This window comes from Terrapene carolina, unplaced genomic scaffold (assembly GCF_002925995.2).
Source record: "Terrapene carolina triunguis isolate 2854851 unplaced genomic scaffold, T_m_triunguis-2.0 Scaffold23, whole genome shotgun sequence".
Taxonomy (NCBI): Eukaryota; Metazoa; Chordata; order Testudines; family Emydidae; genus Terrapene; species Terrapene triunguis.
Genome location: NW_020664374.1, coordinates 18,146,947 through 18,170,369, shown reverse-complemented (window position 1 = coordinate 18,170,369; position 23,423 = coordinate 18,146,947). Strand labels below are relative to the sequence as shown.

The window sequence follows — 23,423 nt, the reverse complement described above, 5'->3', positions numbered from 1 at the left end:
GAGTGGCGCCGTTATGGCGCTGGATATATACCCCAGCCGACCCAGCGCCCCCTCAGTTCCTTCTTACCGCCCCTGACGGTCGTTGGAACTGTGGAGCGCGGCTTAGCTGATCTCCACACTCCCTAGCTTCTCTTTGCTCTTGTTGTATTTAGTTATATAGATAGTTGTTCAAGTTAGTTAGTAGTTAGGTATAGTGTATATATATATAGTTATAAGTTGTTATCGGGGGTTTAGGGGGTGTTTTTCCCCTTTTCCCCCCGGCGCGCAGCCGGGCCCATGCCCAAGGCTCCTGGCTTTAAGCCGTGCGCGTCCTGCGGGAAGCACATGCCAACTAGCGACCCGCATAGCTCCTGCTTGAAGTGCCTGGGAGAGACTCATCCAGCAGATAAGTGCCCTATCTGCAAGGCCTTCAAGCCGAGGACAAGGAAGGAGCGGGACTTTAGGCTCCGACAGCTCCTCATGGAGGCGGCGCTGAGTCCGGATCCTCCCTCGGCGCGCCCTGTCCCGGCACCGAGCGCTTCGGTGCGCAGCGCCCCGGCGGGCCCGACCGGTGCGGCAGAAAAGACTGTCCGGCACCGACCGACGTCGGCACCGCGCCCGCCCAAAGAGCCTCGGCACCGATCCATTTCGCCGGGCCATAAGAAGACCGCTAAGACACGGGACGCTGCTGCCGCGAAGATACAGGCTCCCCCGGTGCCGGGGGTAGAGCCGCGTCCGCAGCTGGACCGCCAAAGACAGGCGGCCACACCGTCGACTCCGGCACCGAGGCCGTTGAGTCCGGTGCGGACTGTTTCACCACCAAGGCTGGTGGTGGAACCTTGTCTCCCTTCCACCCCGGAGACCTTTGCCACGGCGAGAGACCTGATCGCCCTCACGGAGCCGGCGCCGTCGCAACTCCCGGCACCGGTGGCTCCACGCGTGCTGCAGTCCAGAGGCAAGCCTGCCCTGGTGCGCCCACCGTCGCCAGCACGAGTCTCTCGGCACCGCTCCAGATCCCGAAGCAGGTCCCGACGCCGCTCGGAGTCCCGGCGCCGAGGGTCACCTCGGCACCGGTCGTACTCGCGGCCCAGATCTTCCTCGCGGCGCCGTTCAACATCCCGGCACCGCCGTGACGACCGGCACCGATCGGGGTCGAGGCGCAGCTCCCGGCACCGGTATGAGCGCCGCTCGGGCTCGAGAGGCCGCTCCCGGTACCACGCCTCCTCCAGATCGTCGTCACGTTCCAGATCGGGATCCCGGCACCGGAGGGACTATCGGCACCGGTCCAGGTCCCGGCACCGTTCGACGGAACAACGCAGGGACAGGTCCCCTTACGGTCGGCACCGATCGGCACCGTACCATCCGGTGCCGACGGCATCGGGTTCGGCACCGCCGTGGCCGTCGAGATCGGCGTCCCGGTCATCTGAGACGGTGGAGCCCGGCCACCTGCAGGAGACCGAGGACCCGATGCAAGGGCCTGCGCATTGGTCCTTTTGGACTCCTTGGGCCTACCACCAAGCTCAGGGAGCTCCCCTGTCGGCTTCCCGCTCTGGCCGTTCGGACACCAGGGCCCCGGAGTCTACCATCTCCCGCCCTCCTCCAAGGGACGTGGCGGCTCCAGTGCCCGCACCTGCAGAGGCCCCTGACCAGGGGGCAGGAGATGCCCAACACCAGGAGCACCTGGAGCAGGACCAACCATTGGACCCCTTGCCACCGGGGGCATCTTCCTCGTCCTCTCCTGATGAGGCCGTAGCGGGCACGTCGTCCATCGGGCCGCCCCCGATAGACCTTCGGGCCCACCAGGACCTACTGCGGCGCATGGCTCGCAATCTGGACCTCCAGGTGGAGGAGGTTGCGGAGGTCCATGACCCGATAGTGCAGATCATCTCAGCGGATGCTCCATCCAGGGTGGCATTACCGCTGGTCCGCACCATCCAGGCCAACGCCACTACTATCTGGCAGACCCCGGCCTCTATTCCACCCACGGCCAGAGGGGTTGAGAGAAAATACTTTGTCCCATCAAAGGATCATGAGTATCTGTACATTCACCCCCAACCGTGCTCACTGGTGGTTTCCTCAGTGAATGCACGGGAGCGCCATGGCCAGCAGGCCGCTGCGCCCAAATCGAAGGACGCTAAGCGCTTCGATTTGTTCGGACGCAAGGTGTATTCGGCTGGCGGACTGCAATTGCGGGCAGCGAACCAGCAGGCGCTACTGAGCCGCTACGGCTTCAATATGTGGTCCTCGATGGGGAAATTTAAAGAACTGGTTCCCCAGGACTCGAGGGACGAGTTTGGGGCCCTGGTAGAGGAGGGCAAGCGGGTGGCATGCACCTCCCTACAGGCGTCCCTCGATATAGCGGACTCGGCCGCTAGGACCCTGGCGTCGGGGATAGCAATGCGCCGAATCTCCTGGCTCCAGGTGTCGGGCTTGCCTCCGGAACTGCAGCAGACCCTGCAGGATCTACCGTTTGAGGGCCAGGGCCTCTTTTCGGAGAAAACAGACTCGAGGCTCCAAAACCTCAAAGACTCCCGGACAATGATGCGCTCCCTGGGGATGCATGTCCCAGGGCCTCAGCGCAGGCCCTTCAGGCCGCAGCCTCAGCGGTTCTACCCTCCCCCGCCTCGTCCAAGACAGGACTTTGCTAGGAGGCGGGGTCGAGGTGGTAGGAGAAGGTCGACCGGCCCTCAACCCGGTCAGAACCAGGGCCAGTCTAGGCCACCTTCAGGGCCTAGACAAGCCTTTTGAAGGTGCGGTCGAGGACGGCACCACGACCGGTACCCAGGATCCGACTCCCCCTTTCCGGGACCGCCTCTCCCGCTTCCACCGTGCTTGGTCCCGTATAACCTCGGACCGTTGGGTCCTTCGCACGGTGGAAAGGGGATACGCCCTCCAGTTTTCCTCGCCCCCCCCCCTCCCACTCCCCCTCCCCGTCCCTCTTCAGGGACCCTTCTCACGAGCAACTCCTTACACAGGAGGTTTTTGGGCTCCTCGCTATGGGGGCCATAGAGGAGGTTCCATCGGAGCTAAGGGGCAGGGGGTTTTACTCCCGCTACTTCCTGATACCCAAGTCAAAAGGGGGTCTAAGGCCCATCTTAGACTTGCGCGGGCTCAACAAATTCATAGTAAAGTTGAAGTTCCGCATGGTATCATTGGGGACCATCATCCCTTCACTGGATCCTGGAGACTGGTTCGCCGCCCTCGACATGAAGGACGCTTATTTCCACATAGCGATTTATCCGCCTCACAGGCGCTTCCTGCGATTTGTAGTAAACAGGGTGCACTACCAATTCGCAGTCCTTCCCTTCGGCTTGTCCTCGGCTCCCAGGGTGTTCACAAAGTGTCTGGCAGTCGTCGCGGCCTTCCTTCGTCGACAAGGGATACAGCTGTTCCCGTACTTGGACGACTGGCTGGTACGCGGCCGCACCAGAGACCAAGTGCAGGCCCATGTCCACATAGTGACACGCACTTTCCACGAGCTGGGCATTCTACTCAACAGAGAGAAGTCCACTCTAGTACCAACTCAAAGAATAGAGTTCATTGGAGCAATCCTGGACTCCAGACATGCCCGAGCCATCCTGCCAGACAGCCGCTTTCATACCATTTCAAGCGCCATTCAAGGACTCAGGGCCTTTCCAACTACCACCGTAAGGACATGCCTTGCCCTCTTGGGCCACATGGCCTCGTGCACCTACGTAACCAGGCACGCCAGACTGCGACTTCGCCCATTGCAGACTTGGGTGTCATCGGTTTACCGTCCTCATCGAGACGACCTGAGCGTAGTGGTCACGGTTCCGACCGCAGTCTTGGCCTCCCTCACATGGTGGACGGATCGCACTGCGGTCTGTGCAGGAGTACCCTTTCACGCCCCACAGCCCTCCCTCCACCTAGTTACGGACGCTTCATCTCTAGGATGGGGCGCTCACCTGGGGGAGCATCATACCCAAGGCCTGTGGTCGGCGTCCCAACTAGCCCTGCACATCAACGTCCGAGAGCTGATGGCAGTGCGCCTGGCTTGCCAGGCTTTCCTCAACTTCCTACAGGGCCGTTGCGTGCTGATTCTCACCGACAACACCACGGCCATGTTTTACATCAACAAGCAAGGCGGAGCCCGCTCATCTCCCCTATGCCAAGAGGCCATTCGCCTGTGGGACTTTTGCATCGCCCACTCGATACATCTCACGGCGTCATTCCTGCCTGGAGTCCAGAATACGCTGGCAGACCGTCTCAGCAGGTCCTTCCAAACGCACGAGTGGTCGATTCGCCCGGACATCATCTATTCCGTTTTCCAGAGGTGGGGGTTTCCCCAGATCGACCTGTTCGCATCTCGGGCCAACAGGAAGTGCCAGGCATTCTGCTCCCTACACGGTCGAGCCCCGGGCTCTCGGTCGGACGCCTTCCTCATGGCATGGAAAGACCATCTGTTCTACGCCTTTCCCCCATTCCCGCTGGTCCACAGGGTGCTGCTCAAGATCCGCAGGGACCATGCACGGGTAATTCTGGTCGCTCCCGCTTGGCCGAGACAGCACTGGTACACCACACTTCTAGAGCTGTCAGTACAGAGGCCGATCACGCTCCCCTTGAGTCGGGATCTCATCTCTCAGGACCACGGCCGGCTGTGTCACCCCGACCTGCAGTCGCTCCACCTCACGGCGTGGATGCTTCATGGTTGAGTCGCTCAGAGCGGCAATGCTCGCAGGCCGTCCAACAGGTCCTGCTGGGAAGTAGAAAGCCCTCTACGCGGACCACGTATTTAGCCAAGTGGAAGAGGTTCTCCTGCTGGTGTGAGCAACGAGCTACGTCTCCCTCGCAGGCTCCTATCCCCTTGATACTGGAATACCTCCTGTCCCTCAGACAGCAAGGCTTGGCAACATCCTCAATTAGGGTTCACCTCGCCGCTATTTCCGCTTTCCACCCAGGGGAACTCACGTCCTCGGTCTTCTCGAACCCGATGGTCGTTAGATTCCTCAAGGGCTTAGACCGGCTGTACCCACAGCAGCGACAGCCGGTTCCAACGTGGGACCTCAACCTCGTCCTCTCCAGGCTCACAGGGCCTCCGTTTGAACCTTTGGCTACCTGCTCGCTCCTGTACTTATCTTGGAAGACAGCCTTCCTGGTAGCCATCACCTCAGCACGACGCGTCTCGGAACTCAGGGCGCTGACATCCGAGCCCCCTTACACGGTGTTCCACAAGGACAAGGTGCAGCTTCGCCCCCATCCTGCCTTTCTGCCAAAGGTGGTGTCACCTTTCCACGTGAACCAGGATATTTTCCTCCCGGTCTTCCATCCGAAACCTCACGCTACTCGTCAAGACCAGCGTTTACACTCTTTGGACGTACGCAGGGCCCTGGCTTTCTATATTGACCGTACAAAGCCATTTAGGAAGACGACGCAACTCTTCGTTGCGGTGGCCGACCGGATGAAAGGCTCACCGGTCTCTTCTCAGTGCCTATCCACTTGGATCACGTCCTGTATTCGTGCTTGCTACGACCTGGCCGGTGTACCGACGCCACGCCTCACCGCTCATTCCACGAGGGCCCAGGCCTCCTCGACTGCCTTCCTGGCTCAAGTACCGATCCAGGACATTTGTAGAGCTGCAGTGTGGTCATCGGTCCACACATTTGCTACTCACTATGCGCTGGTGCAACAATCCAGAGACGACGCTGCTTTCGGGTCAGCGGTTCTGCACACAGCAATGTCTCACTCCGACCCCGCCACCTAGGTGGGGCTTGGGAGTCACCTAACTGGAATGGATATGAGCAAGCACTCGAAGAAGAAAAGACGGTTACTCACCGTTGTAACTGTTGTTCTTCGAGATGTGTTGCTCATATCCATTCCAAACCCGCCCCCCTTCCCCACTGTCGGAGTAGCCGGCAAGAAGGAACTGAGGGGGCGCTGGGTCGGCTGGGGTATATATCCAGCGCCATAACGGCGCCACTCTAGGGGGCTCCACAGCCGACCCACCGGGTGTTGCTAGGGTAAAAATCTTCCGACGATCGTGCACGCGGCGCGCACACACCTAACTGGAATGGATATGAGCAACACATCTCGAAGAACAACAGTTACAACGGTGAGTAACCGTCTTTTATAATAAACCAGTGGTTTTCAAACTTTTGTACTGGTGACCCCTTTCACACAGCAAGCCTCTGAGTGCGACACTTTTTTCTATTTAGCACTATTATAAATGCTGGAGGCAAAGTGGGGTTTGTATGTAATAATCTTGTGACCCCCTGAGGGGTCATGACCCCCAGTTTGAGAACACTCACTCACTCACTCATGCCCGTCACCCCAATCAGGGTATGGGCCGCCAACCACAGATCTCCAGAGTCCTTTATCCTGGGCCATTTGCTCTAGCTGGTTCCAGGTATAGCCCATTTTTATGCTATCAGCCTGAAGGTCGCGTCGCCAGGTGTTTCTTGGACGGCCTCTTTTCCGCTTGCCTTGGGGGTTCCACCGCAATGCCTGTCTAGTGATGTTGGTTGGCTGCTTGCGTAGTGTGTGTCCTATCCAACCCCACCTTCTCCTTCTAATTTCTTCCTCTGCTGGAAGTTGACGGGTCCTCTCCAAGAGATAGATGTTGCTGATGGTGTCTGGCCAGCGGATCTGGAAAATCCTTCTAAGGCAACTATTTATGAAGGTCTGGATCTTCCTGGTGGTTGTTTTAGTTATCCTCCAGGTTTCAGCTCCATATAATAAGACTGATTTCACGTTGGAGTTGAACAGTCTAATCTTTGTTGCCAAAGACAGCTCTCTAGAGCTCCAGATGTTCTTGAGCTGTAAGAAAGCTGCTCTTGCCTTACCGATCCTTGCTTTGATGTCTGCGTCCGTGCCACCCTGTTGGTCGATGATGCTGCCTAGGTAGGTGAAGGACTGCACTTCTTCCAGAGGGCTTCCATTCAGTGTGACTGGGTCATTACTGATGGAGTTAATCTTGAGGATCTTGGTCTTGTCCTTGTGGATGTTGAGGCCAACCTGTGATGACGTGGCTGCCACTACGTTGGTCTTCTCTTGCATCTGCTGTTTGCTATGCAAAAGGAGTGCAAGGTCATCGGCAAAGTCCAGGTCATCAAGCTGGGTCCACAACGTCCACTGGATTCCATTCCTACGCTCATAAGTGGATGTCTTCATAATCCAATCAATGACAAGGAGAAAGAAAAATGGTGACAACAAGCATCCTTGTCTGACTCCGGTTCGCACCTGGAAGCTGTTTGTAAGCTGCCCTCCATGGATCACTCTACAGTGTGTGCCGTCATATAAGTTCTTAATCAGGTTGACCACCTTTGCTGGGATGCCAAAGTGCCGAAGGAGCTTCCAGAGAGTCTCTCGATCCACGCTATCGAATGCTTTCTCATAGTCAACAAAATTGATGTACAACGAGGAGTTCCACTCCATACACTGCTCGACTATGATGCGGAGTGTTGCTATCTGGTCCACGCATGATCTATTTTGCCGGAAACCTGCTTGCTCATCTCGTAGCTGTGGATCGACGGCATCCTTCATTCTCTCTAAGAGGACTCGGTTGAAGACCTTCCCTGGCACCGACAGAAGTGTGATTCCTCTGTAGTTGGCACAATTGCTGACACTTTTTTCTATTTAGCACTATTATAAATGCTGGAGGCAAAGTGGGGTTTGTATGTAATAATCTTGTGACCCCCTGAGGGGTCATGACCCCCAGTTTGAGAACACCTGTAATAAACATTGTCATTGGAGATATCCAGTTTGTGTAGTTTTTTCAGACGAGCAGGACAATCATGAGGGGATGATATTGCCTAATCCATTGATTGCAGTATTGATAACGGGCTACCAATGATGCTATTGCTGACTAACCGCAGTGCACGAACGTTCACAGTTCAGTCTATGGCCAAGAGTTCAATAACTGAAATAAAACAGAAGACAAAACTTCAACATGGCTGCCAGTTCTAAAAACCAGTCTGTATAAACCAGGGGTGGGGAACCTCTGGCCTGCGGGCTGGATCCGGCCCACTGCTTAATTTAATCCGGTCAGCGACAAGTCTCCATGCCGCAGGCCGGAAGCCCCGAGCCTCGGCGCCCCCGCCCACAGCGTCCAGACGGAGGGACGATCAGGAAGCTCCATGTGCTGACCCCAGCGCTGGCTCTGCAGCTCCCATTGGCTGGGAACCGCGGCCAATGGAAGCTGTGGGGGCAGCGCCTGGGGGCATGGGCAGCACACACTGCGCAGAGCCCCCTGGCTGTGACTCCGCCTAGGGGCCGGACATGCCGGCTGCTTCCAAGTGCAGCGAGGAGCCACTGCACCGCCAACTGAAAGCTGGCCAGAGCCTGCCGCACCCTAACTCCCTCCCAGACCCCACACCCCAGCACCACCCCGCACCCAAACTCCCTCCCAGACCCCGCACCCCCACCCGCGTCTCAACCCCCTGCCCTAGCCCTGAGCCCCCCCCGCACTCCAGATCCCTTGGCCACAGCCCGGAGCCCCCTCCTGTACCCGAAACTCCTCATCCCCAGCCAGCCCAGATCCTGCACCCCCAGCTGGAACCCTCACCCACTTCCGCATCCCAACGCCCTGCTCCAGGCTGGAGCCCCCTCCCACACCCTGAACCCCTCATTTCTGGCCCCATCCCAGAGCCGAGGGAAGCCCTGAGCCTCCCCCTCCCCCTCTCCCCCCGCAGGGTTAGAGCCAGGAGCACTGGCTCGCTCCGCTTAGGGAAAGCCCCGAGCCTCCACACCTCCCTGCGGGGCTATTTGTGGCCTGCAACTGATTTTTTGTGTGTGTCAATGGCCCCTGATAGAAAAAAGGTTCCCCACCCCTGGTCTAAACCTTTGAAAGGATAGTATTAGCAGTACTGGCCAAATCGGTAGTACACTACATTTGTTTTCTTACTGTCTCTGATAATTCAGCATAAAATTACCTGTATCTTGAATTGGGGTAATATAGAAGAAAAAAATTTTATATTAAATTGTTTGTTGTGAGCTAATTTTCCTGTAGGTTGAGGTTTTATTCTACCTCCATTCCTAAAATTCTCTCCAATACTAGAGCCTCAGATTGGTGTATATTTTCAGAAAATAGCATTAGTTTTTTATCTACAAATGATCTTTCACTGGATATAGAGAAGCTTTTTTTTGTTAAGAGCATTATTTTCTCATGTGACTGTTGCCGTAGACACACACGTCCCCTTTCTGCCGCTTCATATTCTCTTCATGAAATAAATTGCACAGTATTAAGTATTAGTTGTGAACGAGTTTAGCTTTAATTTACCTCAGTTTTGATCTATGCTCACAAATGAAGGAAACCTAATGCCAACTTCAGACTGTGAGGAAAGGAGTTTATAGATAAATCCAGCTATTCAGGTAAATGATCTGCAGGTGAATGAAACTGCAGACTTCCTCAATGGCCAGTGAAAGCGCTCTTCCTTATAGCTACCTGTGAAGTTTTCGTTTTATGTAGCCTTATTTTGTTTACTTACTGTAAACATGATCCTCTGAGGAAAAGACCTTTCTTGGCTCCCTCATTTTGCTTCTGAGTCATCCCATCAATTTACAGCTACTATAGCTGTGATCATTTGGGAAATGCTGACTATGCAGAGATAATATCTTGAGGATATTAGCCAAGGCCTTTCCTATCAAAGGCTAGTGCTTCTGGAATATTCTCCCATGGGACAGTCATTGATGAACATCACTGGTATCTTTCAGGGCAACACTGAAAATTTTTTTGTCATTTGTGTGTTTTTGTTGCTTAGGAAAAGGATTGGTTTTGGGATATTTTTCTGTTTTCCTTCTTTAATTGGAGCTGTGTGTTTAATGTTTAGTTATAAATGTAGCCAAATAACTTCATTGATGCCAGTTCCCAGAAGACAATTTGATTTGATTTTACTATCTGTCTAAAACTAAGATTTTTTTTTTTTGACGCAAACACTTTGATAGCTGTTGTTTATTGAGCCACTAGGTGGCACCATTACACCATTTATGTTCTCATTTAAACTTTGTGAAGAGGTGATGGACAAGATGACTGTTGCTTCTCTTTCCTGTTTTTAGATACATCAACTTAAAGATTGTAGACAATTTCAGTGTAGAAGCAAAATGTGCGCTGTACTATTTTAGTTCTCGTGTTTTTTTGTGACTTGTATCCACTTAAGCCATGCTTATTTGGATCATTGGCCATATAGTATTTCATATTGATTGATTAACTCATATAACTACATTTTTCTAGCCCTTTGAACAGCAGTCTAAAAATTAGTGAAGAATTTGCAAAGCCTGGTGATGTATGAAGTGTCATTTGATTCTGTTGCTAAGTGTTAAGGCAAAATATTTGCATATTTGGTTGGAAAGGCAGCCTCGTCTAGATCAAATGTAGGACAGGGAACCAGAAATTCATGGATTCTAGTTGTGGCGCTAGGGTCATGTTCACAGATTGCACTAAACACCAGACCCGTTCTGGTTTGTACTGGGGTCAAGGTACTAGTTGATTCTACTGCACAAGTCGTCGTCTTGATGTGCACACTCTTTATTAAAAGTGCTTACATGGTCCTGGATATAGAGTATATGACTATAGAATATGACTGTCTCACAATCTTTAACATATTTATCCTCACTCCTCCAGCATAGGACATGCTACTATTCTCGTTTTACAGATGTGGAACTGAGGCACAAAGGCTTGCAAAAGGTCACACAAGAAGTCTCTGGTGGAGCAGCACATCGAATCCCGCTCTAGTGATTCCCAGCCTAGCATCCTAACCACTGGACCATCCTTCCTCACTGCTGATGAAATATGTTGAAGCTGGTTTCAGAGTAGCAGCTGTGTTAGTCTGTATCCGCAAAAAGGACAGGAGTACTTTCGTGGGCTACAACTTATGCTCAACTAAATTTGTTAGTCTCTAAGGTGCCACAAGTACTCCAGTTCTTTATGTTGAAGCTGTGTACTGAATCCGTTTGTGGTGTGTCTTTCCTATGGATTAACGAAGTTTTTAAAGTCTCTCAAAGGCTGTCAGTCTTGTATCTTTCACACAAGAGGAATTCACTTTTTAGAACTTATTTTAAAAAGGCTAGAATTAGAGTTCACCTAAACAGCTGTTTCCCCCTAAAAGTTTGCTCAATACATTCCCTTAAGAGTTGTCTAACTTTTTTCTTTTTATCTCTTCTAGAACACTTTAAGTGGGATAATTACTTGAAAGAGACTGGATCGCTAGCTGCTCCTCCACATTGTTTCAGACAGGTACACGGAATTCTTTTATGTAAATGTGGTTGTGTTCTGTGTGTGTGTGTGTGTGTGTGTGTGTGTGTCTTAAGGGGACCAATAGCAAGCCTTATATTATGGGTGCCTATGGCTTCCCTTTGTTAACCTCCTGTTCTCATTTGCTTATAACTTTGGCAAACCTTAACCATTTAAGCTAAAGTTTTCTGTGCTTGGTCTCTGCCTCAAGTCAAATTTTCTTTGAAAGGTTGATCAAAAATATTGGAGCTGTCCTTCAAGAACAAGGCTAGTGGAAAAATAGGAAATCTTGTCAAGGTTTAAAGTTTTAACAGCTCTTTTTGAACAGCTTTAGCCTGTCTCTCCATGGTTCAGAGCAAGAATTTAAAATGTGGCTGAGGGTCAGAGTAGTGCCTTTTGCTACCCTTTGCCCAAATTCCTCATTTGCCCATCTATAGTAGAACTTATTTAGCACTTGTCCCTTAATTTTCTGAACCTCCCAACTGCACTGTGCAGGCTCCCAGCACTCTGAGGCCTGGTCTACACTAACCCCCCAATTCGAACTAAGGTACGCAACTTCAGCTACGTAAATAACGTAGCTGAAGTCGACGTACCTTAGTTCGAACTTACCGCGGTCCACACGCAGCAGGCAGGCTCCCCCGTCGACTCCGCGTACTCCTCTCGCCGAGCAGGATTCCTGGAGTCAACGGCGAGCACTTCTGGGTTCGATTTATCACGTCCAGACAAGACGCGATAAATCGATCCCAGAAGATCGATTGCTTGCCGCCGAACCAGCGGGTATGTGTAGACATACCCTGAGTCTCCAGCATCATTCTGAAGTAGCCATACAGAATTGAACCTCTGAACAGGACACAAACAGTATGGTGGCTGCTGCAGCTTTCCCCCCAACAGAATTAACAAGAGTTAGTATAAGAACATATCAACCAATATAAATTATTAAAATAACTGTGAAATCATTTGGTATGTTTTGTACCCTTAAGAACTTTCTCTTGAGAAATTTAATTAAAATTGCATTACAGGAAGTTTGAGAATTTTGTTATGCATATTTCAATTAAACATTGCCACAACACACAGGTATACCTGTTCTGATTACTGGAAAGTGTCATGCCAATCTTGTATTTTGGAAATTAAACCCATATTGAAGTGTCATAAAAGGTAATCAATAAAACATATCACGGAGTTTTCTCTTGCATTTTTTGTTGGGGAGAAGATAATTTTATCCATCCTTCCAATGTTGAAGTTTCAGAAATGTTTCCAGGCAATAAGCAAATATTTCCAGTGAGAGAACTCAGGCTTTGGTGTATTCTGTTTTTTGGTGTGTTTATTTTTTTGGAGTTCAATGGTGTCTTAATGCTCTTGCTCATCTGTCAGCTTAAGCCCAGCCTGTGAGGCCACTGAAGTCCAAGGCATGCCATTCTCATTTCCCTCTTTCTTCTTCCAGACAGCTTGTTCACAGCCCAGAGTATTTAAAGTAAGTAAATCGATATTAAGCCTTGATAAAGTATCCTTTGGCCTCTCAGGACCAAACACGTACCTCTGGTTAAGGATTTCACAACCGTCCTTCCTGTGGCTGTGCCATGGCTCAAACCAGCTTCTCCAGCTCACCAGTAGTCAGGTTCTTTTCCTGCTTCATAGTCTCTCTTGGCTCTCTCAAGGCTTCTGGTTTTATCTCCATATCAGAAGGCCTGATTTTAGCTGCATGACCTGCCTGTCATGTGACTTTGTTTATTTTCTTCACTTGGGGAGGTGAGCTTGGTGTCACAGGTGGGGTTGGACCCATCAGCCCTTAAAGGGCCAGTCACTCTGTGACAGCTTCCACTCCCGCAAACCAGAACACGTGTTTTAGAAGGAATTTTCCTGCTGCTCACTTCTTCTGATGTTGAGTGATATACGGTCTTTTCACTAACTCAGATTGCTTTTGGTGTACCATATTTCTGTGTTCATGGTCGCCATTTCAGATTTTGGTGGGGGATAGGGCAACTTTAACTGTGACTCCAGGGGTTACTTAGGAACCTGAGAACTCTAGCTTTTTTGCAGATAATTTAGAAATTAGCTGACAAGAGCACTGTATCTAATTCCCATATAAAGAAAGAAAATTAAATAAATGTTAGACCCACACAGCTTAAATACTAACATATTCTGACATCCTGTGTCAAGTCACTTAAGGGACATTGGTTAGGTTTAAAATTTTAATGTATATTCTTACTTTACTAATTCTTGAATACAACAATTGAAACAACTGTAGAAAAATCTAGATTACTTCCTATCATTTAGGTTACTTACTTTTTGAAGTTCACCAAGCTTGGACTTTTGAACATTTAACTTTTGGAAACATCCTACTAGGGCAAGACCCCGTGAGTTTATACGGCACCTGCCTAGGGCTCTAGTGGTGTTACCCTACTACAAATAATAATAGGGTAGAAACTGACACTTTCAAGTCACTTTCCATAAGGGTCTTAAACACAACACTACAGTGATTTGAATTGCAGTTCTCACAGGAGAATATTTAAAATCAAAGCCAAGAAAATTCCACATTTTAAAGTTGAGAAAAAAATTAAGTCTTGTTTATTATTTAGAATTTGTATATATGTTTTTGAAAGTCTGTGTTTGGACACTGTGCCTCAGTTCCCATTGCTGTAAAATGGGAATAATAATACTTTCCTGCCTTCCATAGGAATTATAAGGATTAGATAGAGATCTGTGGGGCAGAAACTGGGCCTTCTTAATGGTTTGTGCTTAGCACAACGGGAGACTCTACTGATTAAGGTCTTTGGGTGCTACTGTAACATTAGTCAGCTGTTGAGATGCCCACTGGTAGTAGTTAAAGGGGACTTACCTAGGGGGTGGGATGTTGATGGAGTACAGGTCGATCTCGGTGTTGGCCAGCAGCACAGCCATCATCCCCCTGTGCTCAACACCTGCTGGCAGGGTTTGCAGCACAACACAGACACACAGCTGTCCTTGAAGTTGCAACCACTAATGGACGTAACAGCTCAGGACCAGAAGGGTCTGTCCCTGGTCTCTTCCCAGAGAGAGCTGAGGGTGCTCCATGCTTCTCTGAGGGCAAACGGGACCCAAGACCCACTTAGCTGCTCCTAGCCCCCCCACACCTTTCTTCAGCTCCCCCTCCCTCAGCTGCTCCTTCCACACTCACTGACCCCTCCCTCAGGGCACAGCCCTATGTCCTCACTTCTCCCTTCCCCTGGAGATTGACTCCCCTTTCCCATCCCACTGCCTCCCCTCTGCCAGTGGGGGCCCTGTCCTTCCCACCACCACCACGGGGGACCCTATGCTTCCCCATCCTCACTACAGGGTATCCTGTGCTCCCCCACCACCACTGTGGAACCCGTGCTCCCCTCCACCTTGACTGACCCCTTCCTTGCCTGCCCTACCCCCAGAAGCCATGCTCACTGCCTCGCTACTGTTGGTTAGGAGGATTGTCACTCCGTATAATCTCAGCTGCTGATTGGTGGAGGCAGATGAGGCAGTGGGATGGGTGAGCTAGCATAGTGGAAGAAACTGACCGGGAGAATACTGGCTCCTGGAGGAGGGGACCTGGCTTCATGGGGCTACAGCTAAGAGCTCCACCTGGGACTGGGATGTGTGCTTTGAGCAGATCTCTTGTACGAAACTTGGGGGAGGGGTGCCCCCCACTCTCCCTAAATGGTGCCCCTGCCTATGTTGCTTGTGTGTGCATCTGCACAGTCCTGTAATGGTAGAGTGTACTATTTTGGTACACCTAAATAACTCTGTTCCTGATTTGGAAGTTCAACAGAAACTCTGGAAGATTCTCCGCAACTTGAAGTCTTTAGATCACGATCTGGAGACTTCAACAGCAGAGTTAAGGGAAAGTGGGGGGGTCAACATTTATGGCCTGCATCATGCGGGAGGTCAGACTAGATGACCATATTGGTCCCTTCTGACCTTAAAGTCTATGAGTCTATGAGTCTTTCAGAGAGAGCTGTTAGATTGTGCAGTAATCACATTTGTTCATTTGGTATCAACCAATATCCAATCCACCAGCCCCACAGAAATCTAATGCCGTCAGCTCCTACAAATGGTTAGCTGAGTTTTGGTTGTGTCTGTAAGTAAGATGGTTGACCCTTGAACAAAGCAAAGGTTTGGAAATTTGGCTGGCTCACTTCACAGAAATGGTGTTTACATTTGGACCAAATAATTTTCTTTAGAAAGTATGTATAACTTGACTATAGGTTATCTAATATACACTGAGGGCCAAAGATTTTTTTTGCATCAATGGTAATATAAAGGCTGAAGGCTCAGGTTTCTACTGGGTTAGCTAGGAATTGGAGGAGTCCCTCTGGAAGGGTATGGCAATGCAAAGAACCTATGCCTTATTATTAAAATGAAATGTATTATATATTTTGGGAGGTCTCTTGTGGCCAAAATCAAAGTAGGGTAACGTTTGTGCAGTGTTTTGAAAATCTAAAGGCTGTTACATTGGTCAGATGTCTAAGTAATGGTTTCAGAATTTGCTAAATGCTACTTCAGTCATTTAGACTGAAGTGCCCAAAAACTTAGCTGGTGCAGAGTTAAGGTTCCCCTGTAGTGCTGTGTGCCTTTACAGAATGTGGAGAAGGGACTATATTTAAACTTCTGAAAACCAGGAAATAAAAAGTTAATTGTTGGATTTGGGGGTTGGGGGGGGGGATTGGAACAGAAGCCTCTCATTATATAGCTCTGACCCCTTTCTCTCCAACCCTCTCTGCTGTGCACTGTTCCAATAGCACCCTCAGTGCACCCATCTCCCATGCCATAGTACACCAACTACTCAGATTCCACTACCACTGCTCCAACTTTCACTCCATCATGCCAATTGCTCCACACTCCCTAGACACACACTCCAGTGCTTGAAACCTGCCCCCTCACATTCCTGCTGCTTTGAGTCCCCTCCCCCCCCCCCCCCCCCATCCACACACCAGTTCCATCCTCCTCTTTGCCACTCCATGCTCCTGGAAAGCTTGGAGGGACAATAGTAGGGAAAGTGGTGGGACTCTGAGAAATGCATGTACTAGCTGGAGGCAGGAAAGGGCAGAGTTCAGAGACCCTGTCCAAAATCTGGGCCTACTGTAGGAAGAATGGGCTCTGCACATCCATCTACCTCACAGAAGTGTGAAATGGCCATTCATCTTAATGAGATGTTCTGAATAAGAACACCCTCTGGAGATGAATAGGACCTGAAACAATAGCTCTGACATATGTGAACAGCTCAATGTCAGTAGGTGTGCTCAAATCCCCCAGTCTCTCCCTCCCCCCGCCCCCCATAGTGCTTGTGAGTGTATGCCATGTATGAAGCACGCCTGTTCTCAGCTCCTCACCCCTGTCTCAGCACTGTGTGCTTGGTGCATGCTCCGAGCATAGCTGTTCTCAGCTCCCCTCCGGAGAGCGGGGTCCCCAGATCCCAGCTGACATAGAAGGGGGCATGGAGAAGGGCTCAGATCCCCCCAGAGAGACCTGGCTCCCCCAGTGCTAGGGGCAGAGGGAGAAGAGATAGCATTCAGGTTAAAAGGAGCGATATGCCGGCAACCATTCTCACCTCTGCGTAGAGCATGTTTGAATTCTTCTTTGAGTAGTGTCCTTATGTGTGCTCTACTGTAGGTGTGCTTGCATTCCTGTGCTGCTGACAGGAGAACTTTGATAGTAGTGTCTCTTAGGCCTGCGCATGAGCTCTCTCTCCTCATGCTGCGCCATGAGACTAGTCAGTGCGCATAGGCTAACCCTCGTCAGTTCCTTCTCAACTGCCCTGGCTAATCCGGAGCTACTCACAGTCCATTAGGATCATACGCTATTCGCATTTATATAGTTAGTTTGTTAGTATACTATAGTTATAGTTGTTCTTTACCCTCTTTTATTTTATCCACACAAAAATAAAAAATAAAAACAAACAAAAACCACAAACTTTATTTTCCCACTTTTCTCCCCACCGGGGACCCTTCCCCCACAGCAGGCATGCCCATTTCAGCGGCTTTAAGAAGTGCTTCACTCATAAGGAGGCAATTCTGATTTCAGACAAGCACTCCCACGGCATTCGCTGCCTCGGGGAGGGCCACATCCATCAAAAGTGTGGTCTCTGTCAGCAACTCCGGCCACGTTCCTGTAAGGACAGAGAGCTCAGGCAGAAGATCATCTTAATGGAGGCAGCTCTCAGACCCTCACAGGACCTGCACCGCGAGTCCCCGGGCAGACGTGAGTCTTCCCCACAGCCCTCTACATCTAATGGCTGTGGATCAAAGAAACAGACTGCTGACCCCCTCATAAGTTATCTAAGCGGAGAGTGGGAAGTCCCCAAAGGGAGCCTCCAGATAGCCGTAAGTGATCTCCATCTTGCTCAGTATCTTTGGCACTGTTGGCACCGAGACCCTCACAGTCTGGTACCCTTAGCTCATGGAAACTGTCAGCAGTTAGTACCATTGACATGCTCCTGGAACCAAAGGGCATGGGCACTGAGTCATCAGCACCGACAGACCGGAATAAGCATTCCGCTAAAAAGGCACTCCCAGTCCATGAATCGTCAGCGGTACCATCATTGACACCTCCTCTGGCAACAGAGCAGCCAGTACAGACAAAATCTCTGCCCTACCTCACCCTGGGGCGATCGGTAATGGTAGAATTCTGCCATTCTAGTGATCTCCATATATCGGAAGTACTGGGGTCTCCATTTCTCGGTACCGGGACCTCTGCACCGAGTCTCCGCTTGGCATGGGAATTGTCACCACTGCCGTGCCATACTCCCCCAGGGTTCGGCACCACCATGTTGCGCAATGGACACTTGACCAAATTACCATACTTAGTGACAGACATGGGGGGGGGGCGGTTTATGTCATTCAGTCATTCAATTTTTTGAAAAATTACCACGGACCTCAAAATTTTTACCATGGACACGTTTCTGACCCCTGCACTCCCCTACTCTCTAGCAAGAGTTCATACAGCGAGCCAGGGGAAGAGATATCACAGTACTCCTCTCAGGCTCCATATGGTGCTCAATACTAACAAGGCCTGTACAAGCAGATGGACCCACCACCGTGGTAAGGCCACCCATGGTTACCGCTGCCGGCCTCTTGCCGCCACCATCACCCTGCTGCCTCCCATCACACTCTGAAGGATTCCAGGACTACTTTCCGGTCGTTGGGTAGCTACATGCCGGGACAAAAGAGACAATTTAGTCCCCAATCCCAGCATAGACCATACATGTCCCAATATGAACCTCAACGCCACTATGAGCCACAAAGAAAAAAAGGGAAATTCCCCAAGCACAAATAATTTGGCCCGCAATCTTTGTCATCCCAGCCATCTATGTCCAAACACCAGTTTTGATGGGAAGGTCAAGGTGCCACTAGACTATTCTTTCCAACTGATACAGCTGACCAACGCTTCACACCCATTTGGCCACTGATTGGGAGTGTTCCACAGTGCCTGCGAATGCATAACATTGAACCGTGTACTAGGTACTCCATCCATTTTACCTCCCTACCTCCTCTACAACACTTTTCCTCATTCATGAGAGTATACTACAACAAGAAGTAGATTGTCTCCTCCAGTTAGGAGCCATAGAACCAGAACAAGGAAGAGGGTTCTACTCTTATTTCCTAATACCAAAGAGGAAGGGAGGCTGGAGACCCATACTAGACCTCAGAACTCTCAGCAAATTTGTCAAGGCGCAAAATTCAAGATGGCCACTTTATTGACGATCATTCCAGTGTTGGAACAGGGAGACTGGTTTTTGGCCTTTGACCTTCAGGACACACATTTTCCTACTGATTTCTCAGATTCACCCTGCGACAAGACCACTACCAATACAAAGTGCTCCTCTTCAGGCTATCGTTGGTCTCAAAGAGTATTTTCCAAGGTTCTCTTGGTGGTGGCTACTCACTTATGATCTCAAGGGATAATGATTTACCCTTATCTCGACGATTGCCTACTCAGAGCTAGATCTCTCCGGGACGCTCACCGAGTAACCCAAGTGACTACATGCTTGTTTACAGATCTGGTCCTACAGATCAACACCCAGAAGTCAACCCTCACTCCAGTGCAACACCTGGATTTCATAGGGGCTGACCTTGACTTGTTACAGGCCAGAGCCCTCTTGACTCAACACAGATTCCAGTCCTTAGCCACGCTTAGACACTGTTTAAAGCAGCCCACAAATATCAGCCAGACTCTGCCTCCAACTCCCGGGGCACATGGCAGTGAGCATGGTGTTAATACCACATGCCAGGCTTCATATGCAGTGTCTCCAAATGTGGTTCTACAGACCAGGGACAGGCTGGACAAATCCCTGTCGCCTCCCACCAGGGTCAAAAACTCCCTAGACTGGTGGAAGAGCCCAAGCAACGTTTGCAAAGGGATCCCCTTCTCCCAAAGCTCTCCATCGTTGCTCATCATGATTGATGCATCACTTACGGGAGTGGATGCATCTAAATGGCCTCACAACACAAGGCAAGTGGTCACCCATGGAGATGTCCCTTCACATCAATCTCCTTGAGCTAAGAGTGGTTAGGAACACCTGCGCCCATTTCCTCCCGCTGATCACAGGATCACACACAAAGATCCTAACAACAATATAGCCCAGGGATTGGCAACCTTTGGCATGTGGCCCGCCAGGGTAAGCCCCCTGGTGGGCCGGGCCGGTTTGTTTACCTGCCGCGTCCGCAGGTTCGGCCAATCGCGGCTCCCACTAGCCATGGTTCGCCGCTCCAGGCCAATGGGGGCAGCAGGAAGCAACAGCCAGCACATCCCTCGGCCCGTGCCGCTTCCCGCTGCCCCCATTGGCCTGGAGTGGCGAATTGCGGCCAGTGGGAGCCACGATTGGCCAAACCTGTGGACGCGGCAGGTAAACAAACCGGCCCGCCCGGGGACTTACCCAGGCGGGCCGCATGCCAAAGGTTGCCGATCCCTGATGTAGCCTTTATGTACTACATCAGTCGTCAGGGAGGAGCTGGGTCACCTTCCCTATGCACCAAGGCAATCAGGCTATGGAATTGGTGCATCTCCCACAACGTTGCACTGTCTGCGGCTTACCTCCCGGGCACACAAAACTCGATAGCGGACAATGTCCGTCTTAAATTCCCACATGACCACAAGTGGGAGATAGACCTGACAGTACTTCACGACATATTCAGGTGATGGGGGGATACTGTCCACAGACCTGTTTTCCACTCACCTGAACAAGAAATGTCCATGCTACTGCTCCAGAGTGGGGATGGGTCAATCTTCCCTGGGCAATGCCCTCCACATCCCATGGAACAGACATTCTCTATGCCTTTCCTCTGTTTCCCCTACTGGCGAAGGTCCTGATAAAAATTAAAAAATGGAGCCCATGTCATCCTGATTGCTCCGGCTTGGCCAAGGCAGTCCTGGTTTCCTTACCTGTCACAGCTCACGACATGCCCGCCAATCCCTCTCCTGGACGTACAGCACCTCCTCTCGCAGGACAGGATTCTCCGCCACAAGGCATGGCTCCTGCTCGGTTCCAAAGCCTAGAAAGCTCCTCTTCGAGAGAGGCACAAGAGGTTCTGTTACACAGTAGAAAGTCCTCTACTCGATGCACTAACCTGCAGAAATGGTCCAGGTTTCAGGATTGGTGTTCTATCCAGCAAATCTCCCCAACATTGATAACTCTTAGCCTAGACTCTCATATCCTAGACTATGCATTGACCCTAAAGAAATCATGCCTATCTCTATGCTCTCTAAGGTCCACCTAGCAGTCATAACAGCTTTCCACCAACTTTTTGAGAGATGCTCAGTGTTGTCGCACCCAACCACTAAGAGGTTCCTCAAGAGTAGTAAACCATTTCCCACAACCTCGACTTCCTGCTCCCACGTGGGACATAAACCTGGTGCTGAAAGGACTGACTAGGCTGCCCTTTGAACCCATGGCCACCTGTTGGTTGATGTATCTATCTATGAAAATGGTCTTCCTGATAACAATTACCTCGTCCGGGAAACTAGGAGAAGATAGCAGCTCTGATGGCGCATACCCCCTACACAGTATTTTTTCCAGACAAAGTTACGCTCAGGCGCATCCAAATAATTTTAGATTTTGTAAAATACTGTTTAGGGAGGCACCCCCATGAGACATAGCAAATTTTAAGACAACCAGGGTAAACATGCAAATGTTAGAGCACTTTGAAGAGTTGACCTTTAAATAGAAAGTGATGCTCAACCTTGACTATTGGACTTGGCACTCCACTATAATTAACAGCATTAATTTAGTGTCTGATCTTTGTGTATATCTAATTTGATTTTATTGGATTATAGTGGCACGGTAAGGCTGCTATGGTAAAGGTTGCATCATGATTTCTGTTTAAAGGTCGACTTTTCTAAGTCTTCTAAAATTGAGATGCCTAGTCAGATTCCACTTTAATTTGGTATACCTCCGGAGGGTACAGGATATAGTTAGTGACTCAAATGTTGGGTCAGTTGAGGCAGGGATTATGGAGATATATATAAGCCCTGGAAAAGCCATTTTTCAAAAGTTTCTAGCTAGTAGGGGTTTTGGTTTTTTTGTGTGCAGAGGTAAAGTTCAAACTGTTGAGGGCTCAATCTGTTGAGTTTTGCTCAAGGTAATGCATGTGGCACCCACAAAGCCTTTGGGGGACTCAAACTTAGAATGGTATTTAAGAAAATTTTTTACAGTGTACATGTGCCGTTATAGAAACCATTTTATATGCTTTAAAGCTTGACGTTTGTAAGTGCTCTAAAATCTGACTAGCCAGAGTGCCGACTTCCTGAGTTCCTAGGGGTGCTCGACCCTGGCTCTGCCCCTGGGCCCACCCCACCTCTTCCCGCACCATTCCACCCCTCTTCTGCCTCTTCCTGTCCCCGCTCCTCCCCCACAGCGCCTCCCGCGTGCCGCTGAACAGCTGATCACTGGCGGGCAGGAGGCACTGGGGAGAGGGAGAGGAACTGATCCGCAGGGTCTGCTGGCAGGCGGGAGGCGCTGTGGGGAAGAGGGTGGAGCTGATCGGAGGGGTTGCTGGTGGGTGCTGAGCTCCCATTATTTTCTTCCCATGGGTGCTCCAGCCTTGGAGCACCCACGGAGTTGGCGCCTATGCGACTAGCAAGTTTGATTGCTTTGAAATTTGGTTTGCCTTGTATGCAGGTGCAGAATAGTGTTAGTGAGCCAAATTTGGAGTCATTTAACCAAGAGGCTCTTGAGATACAGTTCTCCCCCACTCCCAACTCCCCTCTCCCCCACCAAAAAAGTTTCCTTCTGCTGCCTTGTACTGTTAAAGTGAGAGGAAGTAATGACTGGATGAATCACGGATCTGGTTGCTGTGAACTCATGCTTCAATTAACATAACTAAGGATAAGTGAATCACAAGTCCCCACCTAAGACAAAGAGTTTTGGACTGAGGGGCTGGAGGCTGTTATAATTTGTGAGTCATAGATGGCAATTCTATTTTGGGGGGGATTGTAATCAAAGCAGTTAGGGAAAAAATTGGACGTGACTGCATTCTGGGAGGGGCCAGTTATTAGGGGACAAAGGAGTGGAAGAATGAGGGGAGGGGTTTGAAGCTGCGGCAAGGAGAAGGGGGATTTGGGGTGGGGGATAACTGGGAATGGGGTGGTAGGGGAATGGAGAGAAGTTGGGGGCTCAGGTGAGATAGGCATGGGGGGTTAGGGGTGTGGGGAGTATGGGATACTGGGAAGTGAGGAGTGAGTGGCAAGAGGACTTGGAGAATAGGAGCAAGGGCACTTGTCAGCCTCATATTCACCCCTTCAGTGTGTGCGCTCATATCTGGGGGGCTTTTGCCCTTCTGGGGGTGTCTGAGTCCCTCTTATGCCCCCTGTTTATGTGCCAGGATCTGGGGACCCCATGCCCATCTACAACAGTTGGATCTCCTCCCACCCTCACTTACATGAGTCAGGTTTGGGTGAGGGCTAACTCTTTTATGAGTGTCTGAGGCCCCCTTCCGGCCCCCACGTCAGCCAGGATCTGGGGAAGTTCTGCCCCATCGGGTGGGAAGCTGAGAACAGGCATACTTTATACATATCCCAGGTTCTAAAACCATCAGAAGGGGTATGGGAACACCCACTGAGATGAATGGAGCAGTTCACACATTTGAGTTATCCTTTTAGGTTGTAGGTTTCAGAGTGGTAGCCGTGTTAGTCTGTATCAGCAAAAAGAATGAGGAGTACTTGTGGCACCTTAGAGACTAACAAATTTATTTGAGCATAAGCTTTCGTGGGCTAAAACCCACTTCATCAGAGGCATGCAGTGGAAAATACCGTAGGAAGA

The 23,423-nt window shown here is 50.5% G+C and overlaps 1 protein-coding gene across 4 annotated transcripts in view; it reads left to right on the top strand.

Annotated features, from left to right (window-relative positions):
• Window positions 1-23,423, top strand: part of LOC113405021 (sex comb on midleg-like protein 2) — a 114,417-nt gene that overhangs the window by 17,268 nt on the left and 73,726 nt on the right. For 3 of the 4 annotated variants that reach the window (XM_026649761.1, XM_026649758.1, XM_026649765.1), the window contains one exon: window positions 11,097-11,167. In XM_026649761.1, coding sequence (XP_026505546.1) covers window positions 11,097-11,167 — 71 coding nt within the window. Of the gene's footprint in view, window positions 1-11,096; window positions 11,168-23,423 lie in introns of those variants that run through there. The other variant, XM_026649768.1, reaches the window with a different exon arrangement.